A 17,214-nucleotide genomic window follows, 5' to 3' on the forward strand; every position below is an offset into this window, starting at 1 on the left:
ACATGTATATATATGTTTACGAAATATTAAGCTAATAAAATTAGTACTATATTATCAGGGTCTTACTTTTAATCACTTAAATTTTAATAGACAATCGCAAACTCCCGATATTGATTTTAGTATATTTCGTCGGTGGTAAAGGATATACATGTAGGAGAAATTAGGGCATGACGGCCATACGGAGAAGATGGCCATTATATCCAGAATAGTTATAATTTTTCCAATAATTGTTAAATTATGTGTTCTTGTGATTATTTTCAAAGATAATCAATATTTACTGTATAGTATATGTGCGTATACTGTTTGAAATAACAATATTGTGGATATTATATCACGTTTTCACTTTTGACTACCTGCAAAGTTTTTCATATGTTTATAAAAAATTGCATAACGATGAATAAATTACAGTTGAGTTGTGTACAATTAACGTTAGACACATAACAAAGATATGTAAATTGTAATGTGTAATTATATCTTTTATTTTATTTTCTATTTTTTTTAATAATATGTATGACAAACTGTCCTATAATACTAGAGCCATCTTTTTCCTAATAGTTGTAAAAGATCGCCAACACTTGGGTTTCAATATTTTATTAATATAAAATTGTTATTAAGTTATTTTCTCTTTAATGTCGGTAGTGTTACATGCTTTAAGCTTCAGAAAAGTAATATACCAAACGCTAGAAAAATAATAATAATAAAAGTATATTTTTTGCATTTTAAAAAACTATAGCCATCATATCCTAGTTTACTCTATAGATTATTAGCCATCGAATCTCATTTGACTTCAAAGATATGATTTGATATTTTAACAAGCTTTATTATATTCCAAATAAATATACTTCAAAAAGAAGTACTCTTTTTTTTATCATTATTATAATGTACCATATTTTTTAAACTGTATTATTATAAATAGCGTTATGTTATTACATAAATTACTAATTGCTTCTAACAAAAGATTAGATAATATTTACCAGCAACTTGCACATTGGTAACTGTTATTCAAGGTTTCAAATTAAATAATTTTTCTAACGAATCAAGCGTCACTTACGATAGCACGCATCAAACTAAGGTATGTTAAAATATATTGTACTAGAAAAAGTCGTACTACTTTTGTGCAATTAATCGCACAATTCCTTTCATGAAGATTTTTTTTTTTTTTTTAAAGAAATATCTTACATTATTACTAAAATTGAATCTAATATCGCTTAACTATATACATTTCGCGGTTAAAATTGCCAAATGTTTCATTCTCACGATAGCACTTTGCCACATACATTTTACATTATATCATTTTTTCTTCACATTAGAGAAATAAAATTGTAATATGAAAAGAAAAAAGTTGTAGAGTATTCAATCGATAAACAGAAAGTAGAGAGCACAAGTCATGTCACGAACATGAACAACTCTTTCAAATCAATTGTACATTAACGTTTATGAAGAAATGATTCATATAGACACATTGCAAATCAGTCTCAATCGATTTCTATTACTTGTAGTTGGTCTGTGGCCTTATCAACAATCTATACTCGTTCGGCTTCAATTAATTTTACTTCTCGGTATTTTGGTGAGTTTCATTGCATTTCAGGTAAGGAAATCAGGCAAACTTTGAAATAATATAAAAACAGTTACATCATCTAATAAAAGACATTTTCTAGTTAATCAATTTGTATTTATGTTTCTAAGGTTTTATTTTTCAGTCTTTGTCTAAGAAATAATAATCTAAAAATAATGTATGTCGATATTAGCAAAAATCTTCCTTTAATATCGCATATAAAAATAAAAATAAATTATTAAAAAAGTGAAAATAAGATATAAAGATTTTTAACTTATAAATTATGTAAAATTTAATTACCCCATTTTAAATCAATATTAAATTACTATATATTGACAAAAGAGCTGTCAGTGATCTTTGTGATACACAATTCTTATTAAATAAAAAACATTTAATAAAATTCATTATATAAAATTATTTTTTGCAGTTTACAGTATTTATGACTTTAAAATATAGTTTGGATTTACTCATTAATGTTCTCTCTTATGCATTATTTTATACTTATTTTGCAATTCAATACATTTCGTTTAGTATCAACAATAAAAGCGTAAGCAAAATTATATTATATACTGGATTATTATATGTATATTTGTATTATGTACTATGCTTATACACACAAATAAACATTTTCAAAATATTTATATAAAAAATTATTTCAAAATATTTATATTTCTCAAAGTTAAAAAAATAAAGTGTTATAGAATTTTATTAAAACTAGATAAAAGATTTGTTGGAACAAGTGCAGCGTACTTACAACAAGCTAATTGATAAAAATGAAATCAGTATTATGGAAAAATATAGTACCTATGCAAAACGTTACACAATTGCATTTTCATGTAAGGCAAATTTTTTATTACATACATTTTATATATGGTATTTGAAAACTAATTAACAATTTATAATAAACTCATTTATCGGCTAAAATAACTTTTAAATATTCTTTTTTCAGTAATTGTCATATTCGTCGGAATTACTTTAATTTTTTATATCTTTTGGCCACAAATTTTTGATATTTTATTTCCAATAAACGGAACTTGGTCCCACTCCTTGTTGCCGCTTATGACTGAATATTTCATCGATCAAGAAAAATATTTCTATTTGATATTGTTTCATGCAACTATAGCTTTTATCATAGGAGCATTAGCAGCATTAGCAATAGGAACAATATTGATAGTTTGTTATGAGCATGCATGTGGAATGTTTAGAATCGCTAGGTATGATAATAAAAATAGATGTAAAAAGTATGGAAGATAAAAAATTAGAAGAACTGTATAATTATTACAAAAAAAATTATTTTTAGTTATCGTATCGAACGAGCAATGGAAATCCAAATTCTGAAACGAAAAAATAGCTTGGAGAAAAAGAACTTGATTTACAAAAAATTAATTTGTGCCGTGGTTATGCATCGCAATGCTATAGAGTTAGTATTCACAAGATAGTAAGAAACAATTATACAATACGTATATATAATAATAAATAATATGTGTAATATATAAGTAAAATAATAGTCTTTCTCTTGAAGATTCTCTGAAATGATATTATCTAAAGTTAAAGTAATGATGTACTGTATGCTATTAGACGGAATGATTACTACATCCATTAATTTGTTTCGGGTAAAATCTTTTTATCATATATTTATATGTGTGAATCAAATAATAACAGTAGTAGAACAAGTAAAAACACATTATAAAATTTAATCAATAATTTTAATTAATCATTATTTGACATTATTGATTTAATTTCTATACACACACACCAAAAAAAAATAGTTTATTTAAAACAAATTTTAACATTGCTTAAAAAGGTAATTTATTCAAATACTTGCAGAAATATTATTTATCTGAATATTGCAATAAATTTTATACAAATTAAAAAAAATATTTAATAACAAAATATTTATTTTAAAAGTTATATCTTTTAATTTAAACAATTTTGATTACATAAAAAGAAATAAGTGTTTTAATATAAAAAATAATTTTTATAAAATATAAAGATCCCCTTTACACACGCTCAGACACATTTCTTCTATATTTTTAAAAATAAATATTTTCTTATTTTGAAATGTTTCATACTTGTCTTGAAAAATATTTAACTTCGTTAAATAAAACGTTTTTCTAAACATAAATAGTTGTTTATTATTTTATTATTATCATATTATTTTTAAAAATATTTTATTTTTTAACACAATATATTAATTTATAAAAAATTTCTTGTAAAACCTTGCGCTTTTACCTTTCAGACTTTCCAAATGATATCGTATGGGTTTAAAACTATGGAACTTTTTTTACACGTAATATTTTGTATAATCGACTTTACTTATATAATAATAATCAACTATTTTGGACAAAAAATTATAGATAACAATAATAAAGTATTCGTCACCGTGTAAGAAAAATATTTATGTAATATAATTACATATTATAAATATATTGTTGTACAAATCAATGCAATAAAAAATACAGTGCAATAAAAAATAATGTAATTTAAGAAATAAATAATATATTTGTTCGTTTTTTCTTTACATTACTAAATTATTAATTCTTTATATGACATAGATACGACGTTCAATGGTACGTAGCTCCGTTACAAGTACAAAAAATGATACTGTTTCTTTTGCAAAGGAGTAACAAGACGTTTACTATGAATATTGATGGATTAATGACTGGATCATTAGAAAATGCTGCTTCAGTAAGAAACTAATATATTATAAAATGTGTTAAATATAATATACTAATATTTTAGACAAAAAGAGATAGAAAAAAAAACAGATTTTTTGTTATATATGTGTTGAAAGTGAGCCCTTTTATATCACTCTTTGTGGGTAAAATCAACGATTTTAGCATTTTAACATTATTGCTGTTCTTATCCTCTAATGGATGGCGCGAATCGGCGAAAAACATTCCAGCACGATTTTTTCTGCATGTTTAATTATTTATCAACATTGGCGTGCATCATTTCGCGACATGTATATGGCAACTCTCATAAAATTAACCGACGCTTTATCATTTTCGTGAACTTAACCCTGGCTAACTTGTCAATTTGCAAAAACCCAAGACACTCAAGGGACCACACATCGACATATTGGTAACAAAAAATGCAATATGTAACACGGGCGTACTTGCTCGCCTATGGCTTGTACGTCCACTGCTCGCACTCGTGTACAAAAAGCTGACTTTGCGCCTTTGTTACATCATGTATTATTATTACAGTTGTTGAGTGCCGCGGTATCGTATTTTGCTATTCTACATTCTACGCAAAATTAACACAAATTAATTATTTAATTTTTAAATAATCATAAAAAAGTAACCGATTAATCGCAAATTACATGTAATGATCTATACAAACACTGATTGATAACTTTTAAGAATTGTAAGAGGTTTTAATTCTATAGAAAAATAAAAAACAGTACGTTTATAGCAGTAAGTATGCATAATATTAGTTAAAAAATAACGTTATATTTATCATCAATAATATTAATATCTTACATTAACTGTAATAAGATTGTAGTAAACAGTACAGTTAGAAATAATATTGTAGAAATAATATTTCTTGATAACTTGCTAACGAATTGACTGTTTTAATTAGTCGTTGTATTATTAAATATTAATATTGATTAATTTCGATCAAAATCTTGATGTGTATTTTAGATTTTTCAAATGATAAGATATGAAAAGATAATGTATAATTGTTGCCATAGTGCTTGCAATTATTCAATTAGAGTAATGATATTCAACTTATCTTGCGCAAGAAATTATTACCATGACCGTAACGATTGTAGATTCCTCAGCGTATTTCTGTGAAGTGCGCTTTTTACAATATACATAGATATAGATATACTTACATGAAGAGAATTTTCTCTTAAAAATTATCCTTAAAATTGTGGTAATAGTAAGACAACATGAACTTCGAAAAATTTTACTATACTTTTAACAAAACTTACTAAAATTTTATTAAAAGCATAGTAAAATTTTTTGAAGTTCAAGTTGTCTCACCATTACCACAATTTTAAAGATAATTTTTAAGAGAAAATTCTTTCCGTGTATAAGTATACAGTTTAACACCAGTTCCGAATAACCTGTAATTAGAGGAATTTTCCTGGGTAAGATACTCTTGGCGATTTGCCATTGCCTTCTGAGAGATAGCAATTAAATTAAAATCAGGTGATTTCTGATCGCGGTTTGAGACTTTATAAGATACAAAAAAACTAATTATAAAAAAGAATGTAAAAACTGCAAAAATATAAAGCAATAGTTTAATAACATAAAAAATATATTTAATAAAAAAACTATAACAAATTATTATTAATAATTAATATGTAAAATTGATCGTTAACCACTTCTTAAAAAAATCAAAATATAACTTCTGAGTTCGTGCACTATGTGGCATGAAACTAATGTGATACAATAAAACGCGGCACTAAAAATACGTCTGTGCGATTCTTTATCACAAAATACATTCTTTTTTTTTCTGAGAACTAAGTAACCGTTCAATTATCTTATATCATTCAATAAAACTAATTCACAGATAAAATTGCTAATGTACAAGTGTTCCAATCTCACAATAATATTTTATTATATTTTATGATGCATTAAAGTAGACAATTTACATAAAATATAAGCTGGATGAATAGGAATATAAGAAAAAGAAATATACATCCAATCAATGGAAAGAAAAAAATAAAAACACTAGTCTCTTGATTATTACGTGTGTATATTCGTGGAGAAATGATCTGTATCAATTCTTTAAATATTGGCCTCAATCGTTTTCTGTTACTCGCAGTTGGTTTATGGCCTTATCAACAATCTAAACTCGTTCGACTCCAATTAATTTCATTTTTTTGTATTTTAACAACATTCATCTTATGTCAGGTATATAAATAATTTTAGTTCTGTGATATAAGCTTTTAATTACAAAATAAAAGTCATATTCATAGTAATGTTTTTTTAGCAGTTAATGACTTTATAATATAATATAAAAAGCAATCAATAATCACCAAATAAACAATTTTCGCATTGTATGAAAGAAATGGATTTCAAGAATTTATTTTATAAAATTATTTTTTGCAGTTAACAACATTACTGACTTCACAATGTACTCCTGATTTTATTATGAAGATTCTCTCCTCTGTACTATTTTTTATGATGTTTGTGATTAAATATAGATATTTTAATGTTAATATTAAATTCGTAAGTAAAACATATAGGATGAAGATAAAATCGAAAACCGCGAAAATTATATAGATGTTTTTTTTATTTGAAATAAAGAATAAACCGAATTAAATACATTATACAATAAACAAATTAATTTTTATTAATATATAATGCAAAAAAATATTTTTATATATACTTTGAAAGAATAAGAATTTGAAAGAATAAATATTATACAAATGGCCAACAATTTGGCTGATTGCACAACTCAGAAATCTATTCAAAATAATTGTCATGTGAATTGATCGGAATTAATTAATCAAAACTTTTCAAAACTTTAAAAATTAAACACGCTATCTAATTAATAACTGTATTATCAAAGAAGTATAGATAAATTTCTTTTGTTAAAATGGTTGCTTTAAACAAGATTTTCTAAATATAAATAATGAGCTATGTTATCAGCCAAATTTTTAATTCTTATAATAATTATTACGTATTTATAAATAAAATTTTTTTTAAATTACATACTGATAAAATTGAGAGGCTTTTCTGCATAATTCCGTTTTATTTATTCCATTCTGTTTAATCATTACACAATAATAAATATTTAGTTTTTTCAATTTCTCGATCTTGTACGTTGTATTATATTTATGTATAAATATTAAAAAAAAATAAATTTTTTAATATAACATAAATACAATAATATTTATCAAACATAATAAAAAAAACATGCAATTTTGTTAAAACAACAGGTACAGAATTTTCTAGAGCAACTGCAGCACATTTGTAACGAACTAACTGATAAAAATGAAATTAACATCATAAAACAGTATGCTAGTAGTGCAAAGCGTTATACAACTACACTTACATGTGAGACAACTGTTTTCAATGTCTATTAAAAGCAAATTGTATATTATAGTTAAAAAGCTAACAAGTGATTTTGTAATAAACTTTCCCAGGACTAAATTTTCAAAAGAATTGATGCTTAAACATTTTTCAGTATTGGCTGTGTTGATCATATCCGCTTTTATCTTATATCAAACTGGGTTATACATTTTTAACATCTTATTGCCTATACATAATAAAAGTCGACCATGTTCTTTGCTATTTGTAACAGAGTACTTTGTCGACCAAGAAAGATACTTCTATTTGATTACCTTGCATACATATGCGGCTTTTGGGATAGGAAGTGCTGTAATGTTAGCAACAGGAACAATACTCATAGTTTGCATGCAGTATGCATGTGGAATGTTTCAAATTGCTAGGTAAGAACACAAATATAAAAACAGATGTAAAAAATTCTAATTACGAAAGAAATAAATGAAACTATATATTTATGGCAGAATTGCTTACAGTTATCGCATTGCAAGAACAACTAACACTTTGGAAAAAAGCAATTTGAAAAACGAGAATTTGACTTATAAGGGATTAATTTATGCGGTAAATATGCATTGCAAAGCTATGAAGTTAGTATTTATTAACAATAATTTTCTTTAGAAATGTTTTTTCACTTAAAGTCTACAGTCACTTAAAGTCTACTTTCATTTTATATAAAATATATTATACATCTCCAAAGATTTCCAATTGCTTATGCAAAGACAGAAAGGATTAAGATGAATCGCAATAATAATTGAGATATTAAGTAATCGAGATATCAATTAAAAATTAATATCTTGGTTACTATTGTAAATATCGCAAAACAATATGGGACTTTTATGTTCATTCCAATCTTTTGTATCTTCCCATTCTACTACTTCTATCTTCCCTTTTTGACTTTTTATGTACGATACTTTTAATGATCGGAAATGCATGTAGAATGTGAGTAGAGTAATAATTACTTTCTTTTGAAGATTCTGTGACTTAATATTGTCGAGATTTCAAGTAATGTTCTTTCTTTTGATACTAATCGGCGTGATCTGCGGAAGTCTAAATTTTTTTCTGGTAATATTGTCTCCTTTTTGTAATATACTTATGGATAATAATAAGACCAGTTCTTATCAAATTTTTATCAACAGTTTTAATCGTTATTTTATTTATTAATTTAATTTCACGAAGATTACTTACATTACTTCCATTTTAGATTTTTCAAGTAATATCCTTTAAATATGATACTTCGGAACTTTTGTTACCTTTAATAGGCGTTATCGTTCATTTCTCTTATTCATCTATAGGCAACTACATAGCGCAGGAAGTTATAGATCATAACAATAATATATTTGTCACTGTGTAAGAATATTTATATAACATATAATTACATGTGCATTCGTTATATTTTCTAAATTATAATTAGTGAAGTCAATGAAAATACTAATTTTCATTGTATTTCAGTAGTATATATACTTGTAACTTATCAATCAGTGAAATGATCTTTTTCTACTGATAATACACTAATTCTGAAGTCAAAATCACTAAAAGACAATAAATATTTATTAACTATTACAGTTATAAGTATGCCACTGTACATCAGTAAAAATACCACTGCCATTTATAGACAGTATAAATCAATGCAATAAAAAAATATAGTTAATGTAAGATAATTTAAAAAACGTAAGATGTACTTGCTTGCAGATTTTTTTTTATTTGTCAATTATCAATTCGTCATGATGTAGGTATAATATTCAATGGTATTTAGCTCCATTACAAGTGCAAAGAATGTTACTATTTCTCTTGCAAAGGGGAACCAAGGAGTTCACTATGAATATTGCTGGATTGTTTGTGGGCTCATTAGAAAGTGCTGCTACGGTAAGAAAAATATCATTCAAAAAATGTATTAATCGTAACATATTTTATATGAAGAAAAGTAAACAATTCATATCTCATTACAGCTGATGTGTACTGCAGTATCATATTTCACCTTTCTTCTTTCCACTCGGAATTCAAACAAAATAAATTAACCAATAATATAGTAGGAGTACCTGAGACATAATAAAAATCCTAAGCGTTAAACAAGTTTTCAATATATTAAAAATAAATAAATATTATTCTCTAGTATATAATTTTGGCATTTGCAAAAAATAATATTAATTAATACAGTAGAAATTATTATGTACTAATTGCAATATATTTCAATACACAGCAGCATCTCTGTAAAAAGATCCTATTATACCCAGGCTTCCGTTAAGGTAGAATAACATAATGAAAAAACTAATTAGATATAAATTAAGTAGAATAATTTTTTAAAATTTTGAAGTATGTATTAAATCTGCAAGGCATTTGTTAAAAGTATGAAGTAGCCAAACAAAAAGGAATAAAGCAAAGGAACTTTTACTCGTACAACACTTGTACAATTCTACTTTATTTTTCTAATCAATTTTATTTTTATCTTTTTATACCAAGAAACAAGTGTTTTTACATTTTCTGTGCAAAAATTCATCAACGAATAACTGTTTCTTCTCGCAGTTATTATAAACCATTGTTTAAAAAGGAAAACAACAACTCTAATAAAAATTCATAGAGTCAATTCATAGAGTTCATAAGAGTCAATTCTAATAAGAACTTTTTAAGCTCCTTTCTTACAGTCCATTTACATTTACAAGTGATTTTCAAGAAGTGATTAACAAAAGAGAACCTCGCAAATCCAAAAATTCTGATTTTAATGAAACTTTGCATAAATGTAGAAGGAGTAAATACATAAATTTAGACATTTTTCGTTTAAGCTTATAAACGGTTTAAAGGGTTGAAACCACCCTTCAAAGATAAACAACATTTTTGCTTTTTCTCGATATATCTCGTAGATCAAACAAGATATCAAAAAATATTTTATACAAAAGTTGTACAGTATAAGTACAGTATAAGTTTTACAGTATAAATACATCTGAACTATGCTATTTATTTTTTGGAAAAAAAAAATTTTTTTAACAATTTTTTTCAAAAAATGAATAACATAGTTAAATAGAGATATTTATGCTGTAAAACTTTTGTATAAAACATCTTTTGATATTTTGTTTAGTTTACAAGATACGTCAAAAAAGAGGCAAAAACCCTTAACTTTTGAAGGATAGTTTCAATCCTTTAAATCATTTATAAGCCCAAACGAAAAATTGCTAAATTCATGTATTTACCCCTTCTACATTTATTAAGTTTCATTAAAATCAAAATTTTCGGGTTCGCAAAATTTCCTTGTAAGTTATGTAAAGTAATAATCAAAGTAATGATTATAACAATTTGTTAACAAAAATGGTCACCGCTGTGTATTATTTATTGTGACCATTAAAGAAAATCTTAAACAAACATTTTATTTCAAAGTGTAGGCTAAGTATTATATTTCATTGATTAAAATTGCATTTTATCTGGTAGTATAGTTGTATAGTAATCTCCATTTGAAAGTCAACATAAAAGTGTCACAACTTAACAGTACACAACATAACATTCAAATTAATTAAGTTAATAATAATATTAAAGTTAACTCTCAAGTTGGAGCTTATACTTAAGTTGAAGATTATCCTAATGTTCAGTATTTAAAATAACATTCAAGTGTTATTTTTAGTTATTTTCATCTAATATTTCCGTGAGTTGACAGCTTTAGGTGTGAAAGTACAACACTAAGTCATATAAAATATAATATTTAATTTTTTCTTTTTTTATTAAGTTTTTTATTCATTCTTACTATATATACTTTGAACATGTAAAAGAATTTTCAATTCTGTAAAGCCAATTCAAAAATATATACTTTAAACTATAATATTAATAATTACCGTCAATTCAGCACCTCTTTAATAAATAATACATCAATATATGTTAATTAGCCTTTGCAATTACTATTTTTCTAAATGATATAATATAATTTATGAGAACATATACGCACTATAAAAAGAATAAAATACATTATTGCGTTACCGACAACGCGGTGGATACTTGTGACTCTAAGAAATGCAAGTATATTCTCATGAGAAATAAACATTCGTTTAATTCACTGTGTTATGCTGATCACTTAATTGCCTTTCTTAGACAAAATTGTTGAATTGCTAACGTTTCGTTCTCAGAGTGGTATTATCGGTTATTTTACGTTAAGTTAGATAATTTTTAGTGCAATTTACAAGATAACGGTAAGTTATAAAATATTTAATCGAAGATGGGAGATGCGCAAACCATCGCGCGTCGCTGACTTTTTCGCAATCAAACGTATTTCCATACTCGTAGAGTAATGATCTGTATCAAGACTAGACACTTTCACGTCAATCGAATTCTCTTACTTGTTCTTGGTTTATGGCCTTATTATCAATCAAACTTCGTTCGATTTCAAATAATCTTGTGCCTTGGTATTCTGACAAGTTTTATTATTTTTCAGGTAATTAATATAATTTATATTATCTATTGCATTTTCAGTTACATCATTGTAAACAGTACATAAAATACTTGCTACAGTATTCATTCATTTTCTTACAACTTTTATAGTCACTCGAGATATGAACAATATCGCGATAAATACACATATTATATTATAATTAAAATTATAATTAAAATTATAAAATTTTATTACGTTGTTTTTTGCTCAAAAGCAAATTATGTTAAATTTGTATTTCGAATAAGAAAATAACACATTGTAATATTTACAAAACATTTATTTATTTGCAGCTTACAACATTTTTGACTGCAGAATGTACTCCTTATCTTATAATAAAAGTTTTCTCTACTGTAATGTTTTGTGCTACATATATCATAAATTATAACTCATTTTGGATAAATACACATAATGTAAGTTAAGTGTGTGTTGAATGTTTAAAAAATGATTTCATAAAAGTGAGTTTCCTACGTATATGATAATTTAAAGTTCTTTTTCAAGTTTTCCAATAAGAAACACGTTAAATATTGCAATAGGTAAAACGTTTAATGGAGCGACTACAGCAAATCTGTAATGAGTTAAAAGATGAAAACGAGATCAATATTATGAAAGAGTACGGAGATAGCGTAAAACGTTACACAGCTGTAATTACAAGTACGATAATATATACTAATATATATTACAAAGTTAAGTAAATTAATTGTAACAAATATTAAATATGACCATTTAAACATTATTATTCTTTATATTTAAACATATAATTGTCATATAAAAACATGCTAAAAATAATGAAAAAAAAATTTTTATAATTCGAAATATTAAATATATATTTGATTTTAATTATTATGTTATTAAAAGCGTAAAAAATTTTTTGTAGAAAAAATTTGTATAGAATATCGTATTGATAAAATAATTATAAAACAAAGAAAGTTGGAACATATAACATTTTAGAATATTAGAAAAATAGAAAAAAGTACTTATGTTACTTTTTCAAATGTTCTTAGTGTTCGCCATGCTTTGCTTATTCATCGCCATTTCAATATCGATGTCCGCAATAATTTGTGATAATGTTTTGCATATGAATGGATCGCGGACACGTCAAATGTTATTTTTCACGTCCGAGTATTTCATCGATCAAGAAAAGTATGGCTATATAATTTTGTTGCATTCAAATGCAGTCTTATATATAGGAATAACTACGGTAACAGCGATCGGGACAATGCTTAGAGGATACTTTATACACGCTTGTGGATTGTTTAAAATTGCCAGGTAAAAAATTAATGTATATATAAACAAATTTAAAAGTTAGATTATTGTAAATAAAAATCTTGATTTTATATCAATGCCTCAGTACGAATAAACTTGTACATATAGAGAACTGTGTATTTATAGATTAAAATTAATTTATAGTTATCGTATCGAGCAAGCGTTGGCCATTAAAATAGTCAAAAATATCAGTATAGAAAACGAGATGATGATTTATAAGGAAATAATTTGTGCTATCGACATTCATTGCAAAGCTATAAAGTTGGTATTCTATCCATAGCAAAAATGCAAGACTTTTAGTTTTTTATCAATATATAGGGTAAGTTAGGGTATAATGACCATACGAAAAAGATGGTCATAATTTCTTCAATAATTGCTAAATAATGTGTTCTTGTAATTGTTTTCAAAGATAATCAATATTTACTGTAGTTTATGTGCATATACTATTCGAAATAACGATATTGTGGATGTCATATCACGTTTTTACTTTTGAATGCCTGTAAAGTTTTTCACGTGTTCGTGAATTCACGTCATTCAATTTCACGTCATTAGAAATTGCCATAATGTCGAATAAATTATAGTTGTGCTGTCGCAATAAATGTTACCCATGTAACAAAAGTATGTAAATTGTAATGTGTTATTATATTTTTTATTTCCTTTTCTATTTTTTAAATAAATACTATGATTATCTTTCTTTCACAGTTTGGGCAAAATAGCCCATGACATTTCGGGATAAGTGTTTATGTATATATTTTATTAAAAAAGACGAGAATTAAGTTGTACACTTAATATTTTAATTTGACATATCATATATTTTTTTAGTAGTGAGAATGAGTTAAATTGATGTGAACTTATATGAACTTATGTGAACATTTAATATTAAAAATGTTTAAAAATAAAATTAAATATGTGATAATATGTGACAATAAAACTAAATATGTAAAATTATAAGTTTTTTTATTATTCTATAAATATTAAGTATAAAATAAAAATGTATAGCCCACTGTTCTATAATACTATGGCCATCTTTTCCCTGAAAGTTGTGAAAGATGGTCAATGTTCATATTTCAATATTTTTATAATAAAAAATTTTTATTAAGTATTTTCTCTTTAATGTCGATAGTTTTACATACTTAAAGCTTCGGTGAAGTAATATACCAAACATTATTTAAAAAAAATAAAAATCAAAATGTTTTTTGCATTTAAAAAAACTATGGCCATCTTACCCGAGTTTACCCTAAAAATAAATATTTCGTATTTTGCTTTCTCATAGAAGAAGCTTTGTTTTGGTATAAAAATTTTTTAGTTATTCTTGCCAATGTGTCCAGAATGTTCTTAAACGTCGTAAAAACGCAATTTTAAAAAAATGTCGATGTGTGTGTGTGTGTGTGTGTGTGTGTGTGTGTGTCATGGGTGGAAAAGACTGAAGATTTTCATAGATTAAAAAAAAATGCTATTAATTAATTCTAAATTGTTAAAAAACATCATTTTGAGAAGTCTTAATTATTGAAACTTTGAAATGTAGCCCATAAAAAATTAAGGAGGTGTGTGTTTGTGCGTGTGTGTGTGCGCTTGTGTGTGTGTGTGTGTGTGTGTGTGTGTGTGTGTGTACGTCACGCACAAAAACTACCTGGAAGGAAAATATTCCAGCTGTGCGTAAACGCAGTTTCTCTTACCCTTAAAAAAAAAGGAGTCTTTAATACAAATGAAATTGTATGTAGAATGCAAACAACATTGGATAATGAAATGTTTGTTGACAATATATAAAGCTTCCTCTATGAGAAAGCTAAAATGAAAAAAAAGTAATATTTGCAATTTCTAAATTGTATACCTGAAAACTATGAGAAAGCAATATGCAAATCTAATTTTACACTTAAAAGCTATGAGGAAACAATGTGCAAGTTTCTAGTTGCACAATTTTTTAATTTCTTTACAATAGTATATAATATAAAGTAGTATATAATATAAAGTTTTTATTGATATAATTCATTTTCCTTAAATATAGTAAATAGATAATAAATAGTACTTAATAAATTAAGTTCTTGTTAGGTGCGGTACATATCAGAGTTATCTATTACTCTATATATAATATTTATAATATTTTATTTTTTAAGGTATTCCAAATTTTTATTATCCAGTTTTAAAGGATCCTTCTTCTTATTAATGGCAATTCATGTAATCTGTTTGAGTTTCAATCTTTTTGCAGTGAGTTTTTTTGCGGTTTTTAACATGTTATTTAATAAACATTATAAATCATCCTATAATGTGCAAACTAAAGAATTTGCAGACAAAAAGTAGGAATAAAAAATTATGAAAAAGTAATTAAAACCAAATGTTAATTCATTTTTAATCAATCAGAATTTTTCAGATAAAAAAGTTAAAATAACTTTTTGTATCTTTTATTCGTAATTTTATTGTGATATTTTATTTATTTTTTGATATAAATATGTATATCATTAAATATATCTAAAACTTTGATCACGTAACTTTAGATCACATAATATTTCAGATTTTTCGGATTGCGCCCCTTGGAAATAAAGAAGAATTTTTATATCATTTTGTGCTTGTATCGGTAATGCTTTCGTACATGTTCTTAGCTAATTATACTGGACAAGAAGTTATGGATCACAATAACCACATATATATTACAGCGTAAGAAGTTATTTCAATTAATGATCACATAATTATGTAGCACTTATTGTTTTATACATATTCAAGTTAAATTAAAAATTAACAATTAGTAATTACATAAGGGTTTAATTTTATATGATTTATATAATTTTATGAGTTTATTTCCCCATTATTTTAATAAAAATAGTAAGAGAATCTTCATTTTTGCCAATCTTTTATTGTTCAATTTGTTAAAGTAATCATATTTACTAATATTAATTATTTTATATTTGCAAAAAGAGTAATATAAAAAAACAATATACATACAATCCTTCTCATGCAATTAGGATGATGATAATTAAAATATTAACAAATGCAAAGTATCATATAGTTAGCAATCATTTTTATTAGCAAACAGGATTCTTTTCATTCGTTGTCTTAATTTAATAGATATAATGTTCGATGGTACGTAGCTTCTGTGCACACACAGAAGCTGATACTCTTTATATTGCGAAGAGGTTGCAAAACTTTTACTTTAGCTATCGGTAATATATTTGTGGCATCTTTAGAATGTTTTGCTACGGTAATAATTGGAATATATTACATATTATTTTAAGTACAACTTCTCACTTTTCTATTACAATGCAAGAAAAAACTTATTTATTGCAGTTATTAAAAGCATCGATGTCTTACTTCACCTTCATGTATTCTACACAGCAATGATTCCAAGGTATATTATCTGATAAAAATATACAATTAAGATTATAGTAATCTTTATAAATAAAAATTAAATTAAAATCAAGGCATTCAATATTGCAAAAACTAAAGATATATAAAAATGGATAATGTAGTGTATAATGTAAAGTGCACAGGGTACAGTGTAAATTCGTTATCACTTAAAATTTGTTTTTAAAAAAGATTATTCCTTTTTATAATAAAATTGTGGATAATTACACTATTAAATGCAAAATAATTTTTTTACTAGTTTTAAATTTGTATAAAGCGTTATACGTTATTTAATATACCATTTCCAATATATTTTATTTAACTATTAAAACTGTTAAACATTATATCAAATCAATTAAAAGAATAGTATAATATAAAGTTGGAAAGTACACGGAGAAAAAAATGTTAATTTGACTAAATTATCCAACTAAATTAAATTTTGTCTATTCAAGTATTTATATATTTCAATTAACTATATAACTACTTGAATTAAAATTTGTACATTTAAGTTAAATGTATAAATTCTTGAACTGACAAAATTTTAATTTAGTTGGAAAATTTTATCAAATCAACAATATTTTTTTCTCATTGTAGTATATAATGAAGAAATTAATTAAACGCAACCTATA

The 17,214-nt window shown here is 25.0% G+C and overlaps 3 protein-coding genes across 4 annotated transcripts; all 3 read left to right on the forward strand.

Annotated features, from left to right (window-relative positions):
* Positions 1-1,974: 1,974 nt before the first annotated feature.
* Positions 1,975-5,811, forward strand: LOC114253747 (odorant receptor 63a). The gene is made up of 8 exons (XM_028192608.2): positions 1,975-2,102; positions 2,274-2,391; positions 2,505-2,769; positions 2,856-2,975; positions 3,078-3,168; positions 3,795-3,940; positions 4,111-4,243; positions 4,765-5,811. Exons 1-8 carry the CDS (start codon positions 1,995-1,997, stop codon positions 4,816-4,818), a joined length of 1,035 nt encoding a protein of 344 aa, XP_028048409.2. The 5' UTR covers positions 1,975-1,994; the 3' UTR covers positions 4,819-5,811.
* Positions 5,812-5,940: 129 nt separating this feature from the next.
* On the forward strand, positions 5,941-14,927 carry LOC105834272. 2 transcript variants are annotated; one of them, XM_036287184.1, is made up of 11 exons: positions 5,941-6,423; positions 6,622-6,741; positions 7,455-7,572; positions 7,703-7,967; positions 8,046-8,168; positions 8,553-8,643; positions 8,783-8,928; positions 9,312-9,444; positions 9,528-12,396; positions 12,520-12,637; positions 12,988-14,927. In XM_036287184.1, the coding sequence occupies exons 1-9, from the start codon at positions 6,280-6,282 to the stop codon at positions 9,594-9,596; spliced, it is 1,209 nt and encodes a 402-aa protein (XP_036143077.1). In that variant the 5' UTR covers positions 5,941-6,279; the 3' UTR covers positions 9,597-12,396; positions 12,520-12,637; positions 12,988-14,927. The 2 variants fall into 2 exon arrangements, with proteins under 2 accessions (XP_036143077.1, XP_036143076.1); XM_036287183.1 differs by lacking the exons at positions 12,520-12,637; positions 12,988-14,927 and having other exon boundaries at positions 8,058-8,168; positions 9,312-9,658.
* Positions 12,847-14,927, forward strand: LOC105834273. The gene is made up of 2 exons (XM_036287191.1): positions 12,847-13,252; positions 13,394-14,927. The coding sequence occupies exons 1-2, from the start codon at positions 12,963-12,965 to the stop codon at positions 13,527-13,529; spliced, it is 426 nt and encodes a 141-aa protein (XP_036143084.1). The 5' UTR covers positions 12,847-12,962; the 3' UTR covers positions 13,530-14,927.
* Positions 14,928-17,214: the final 2,287 nt, after the last annotated feature.

This window comes from Monomorium pharaonis, chromosome 5 (genome assembly GCF_013373865.1).
Source record: "Monomorium pharaonis isolate MP-MQ-018 chromosome 5, ASM1337386v2, whole genome shotgun sequence".
NCBI lineage: Eukaryota > Metazoa > Arthropoda > Insecta > Hymenoptera > Formicidae > Monomorium > Monomorium pharaonis.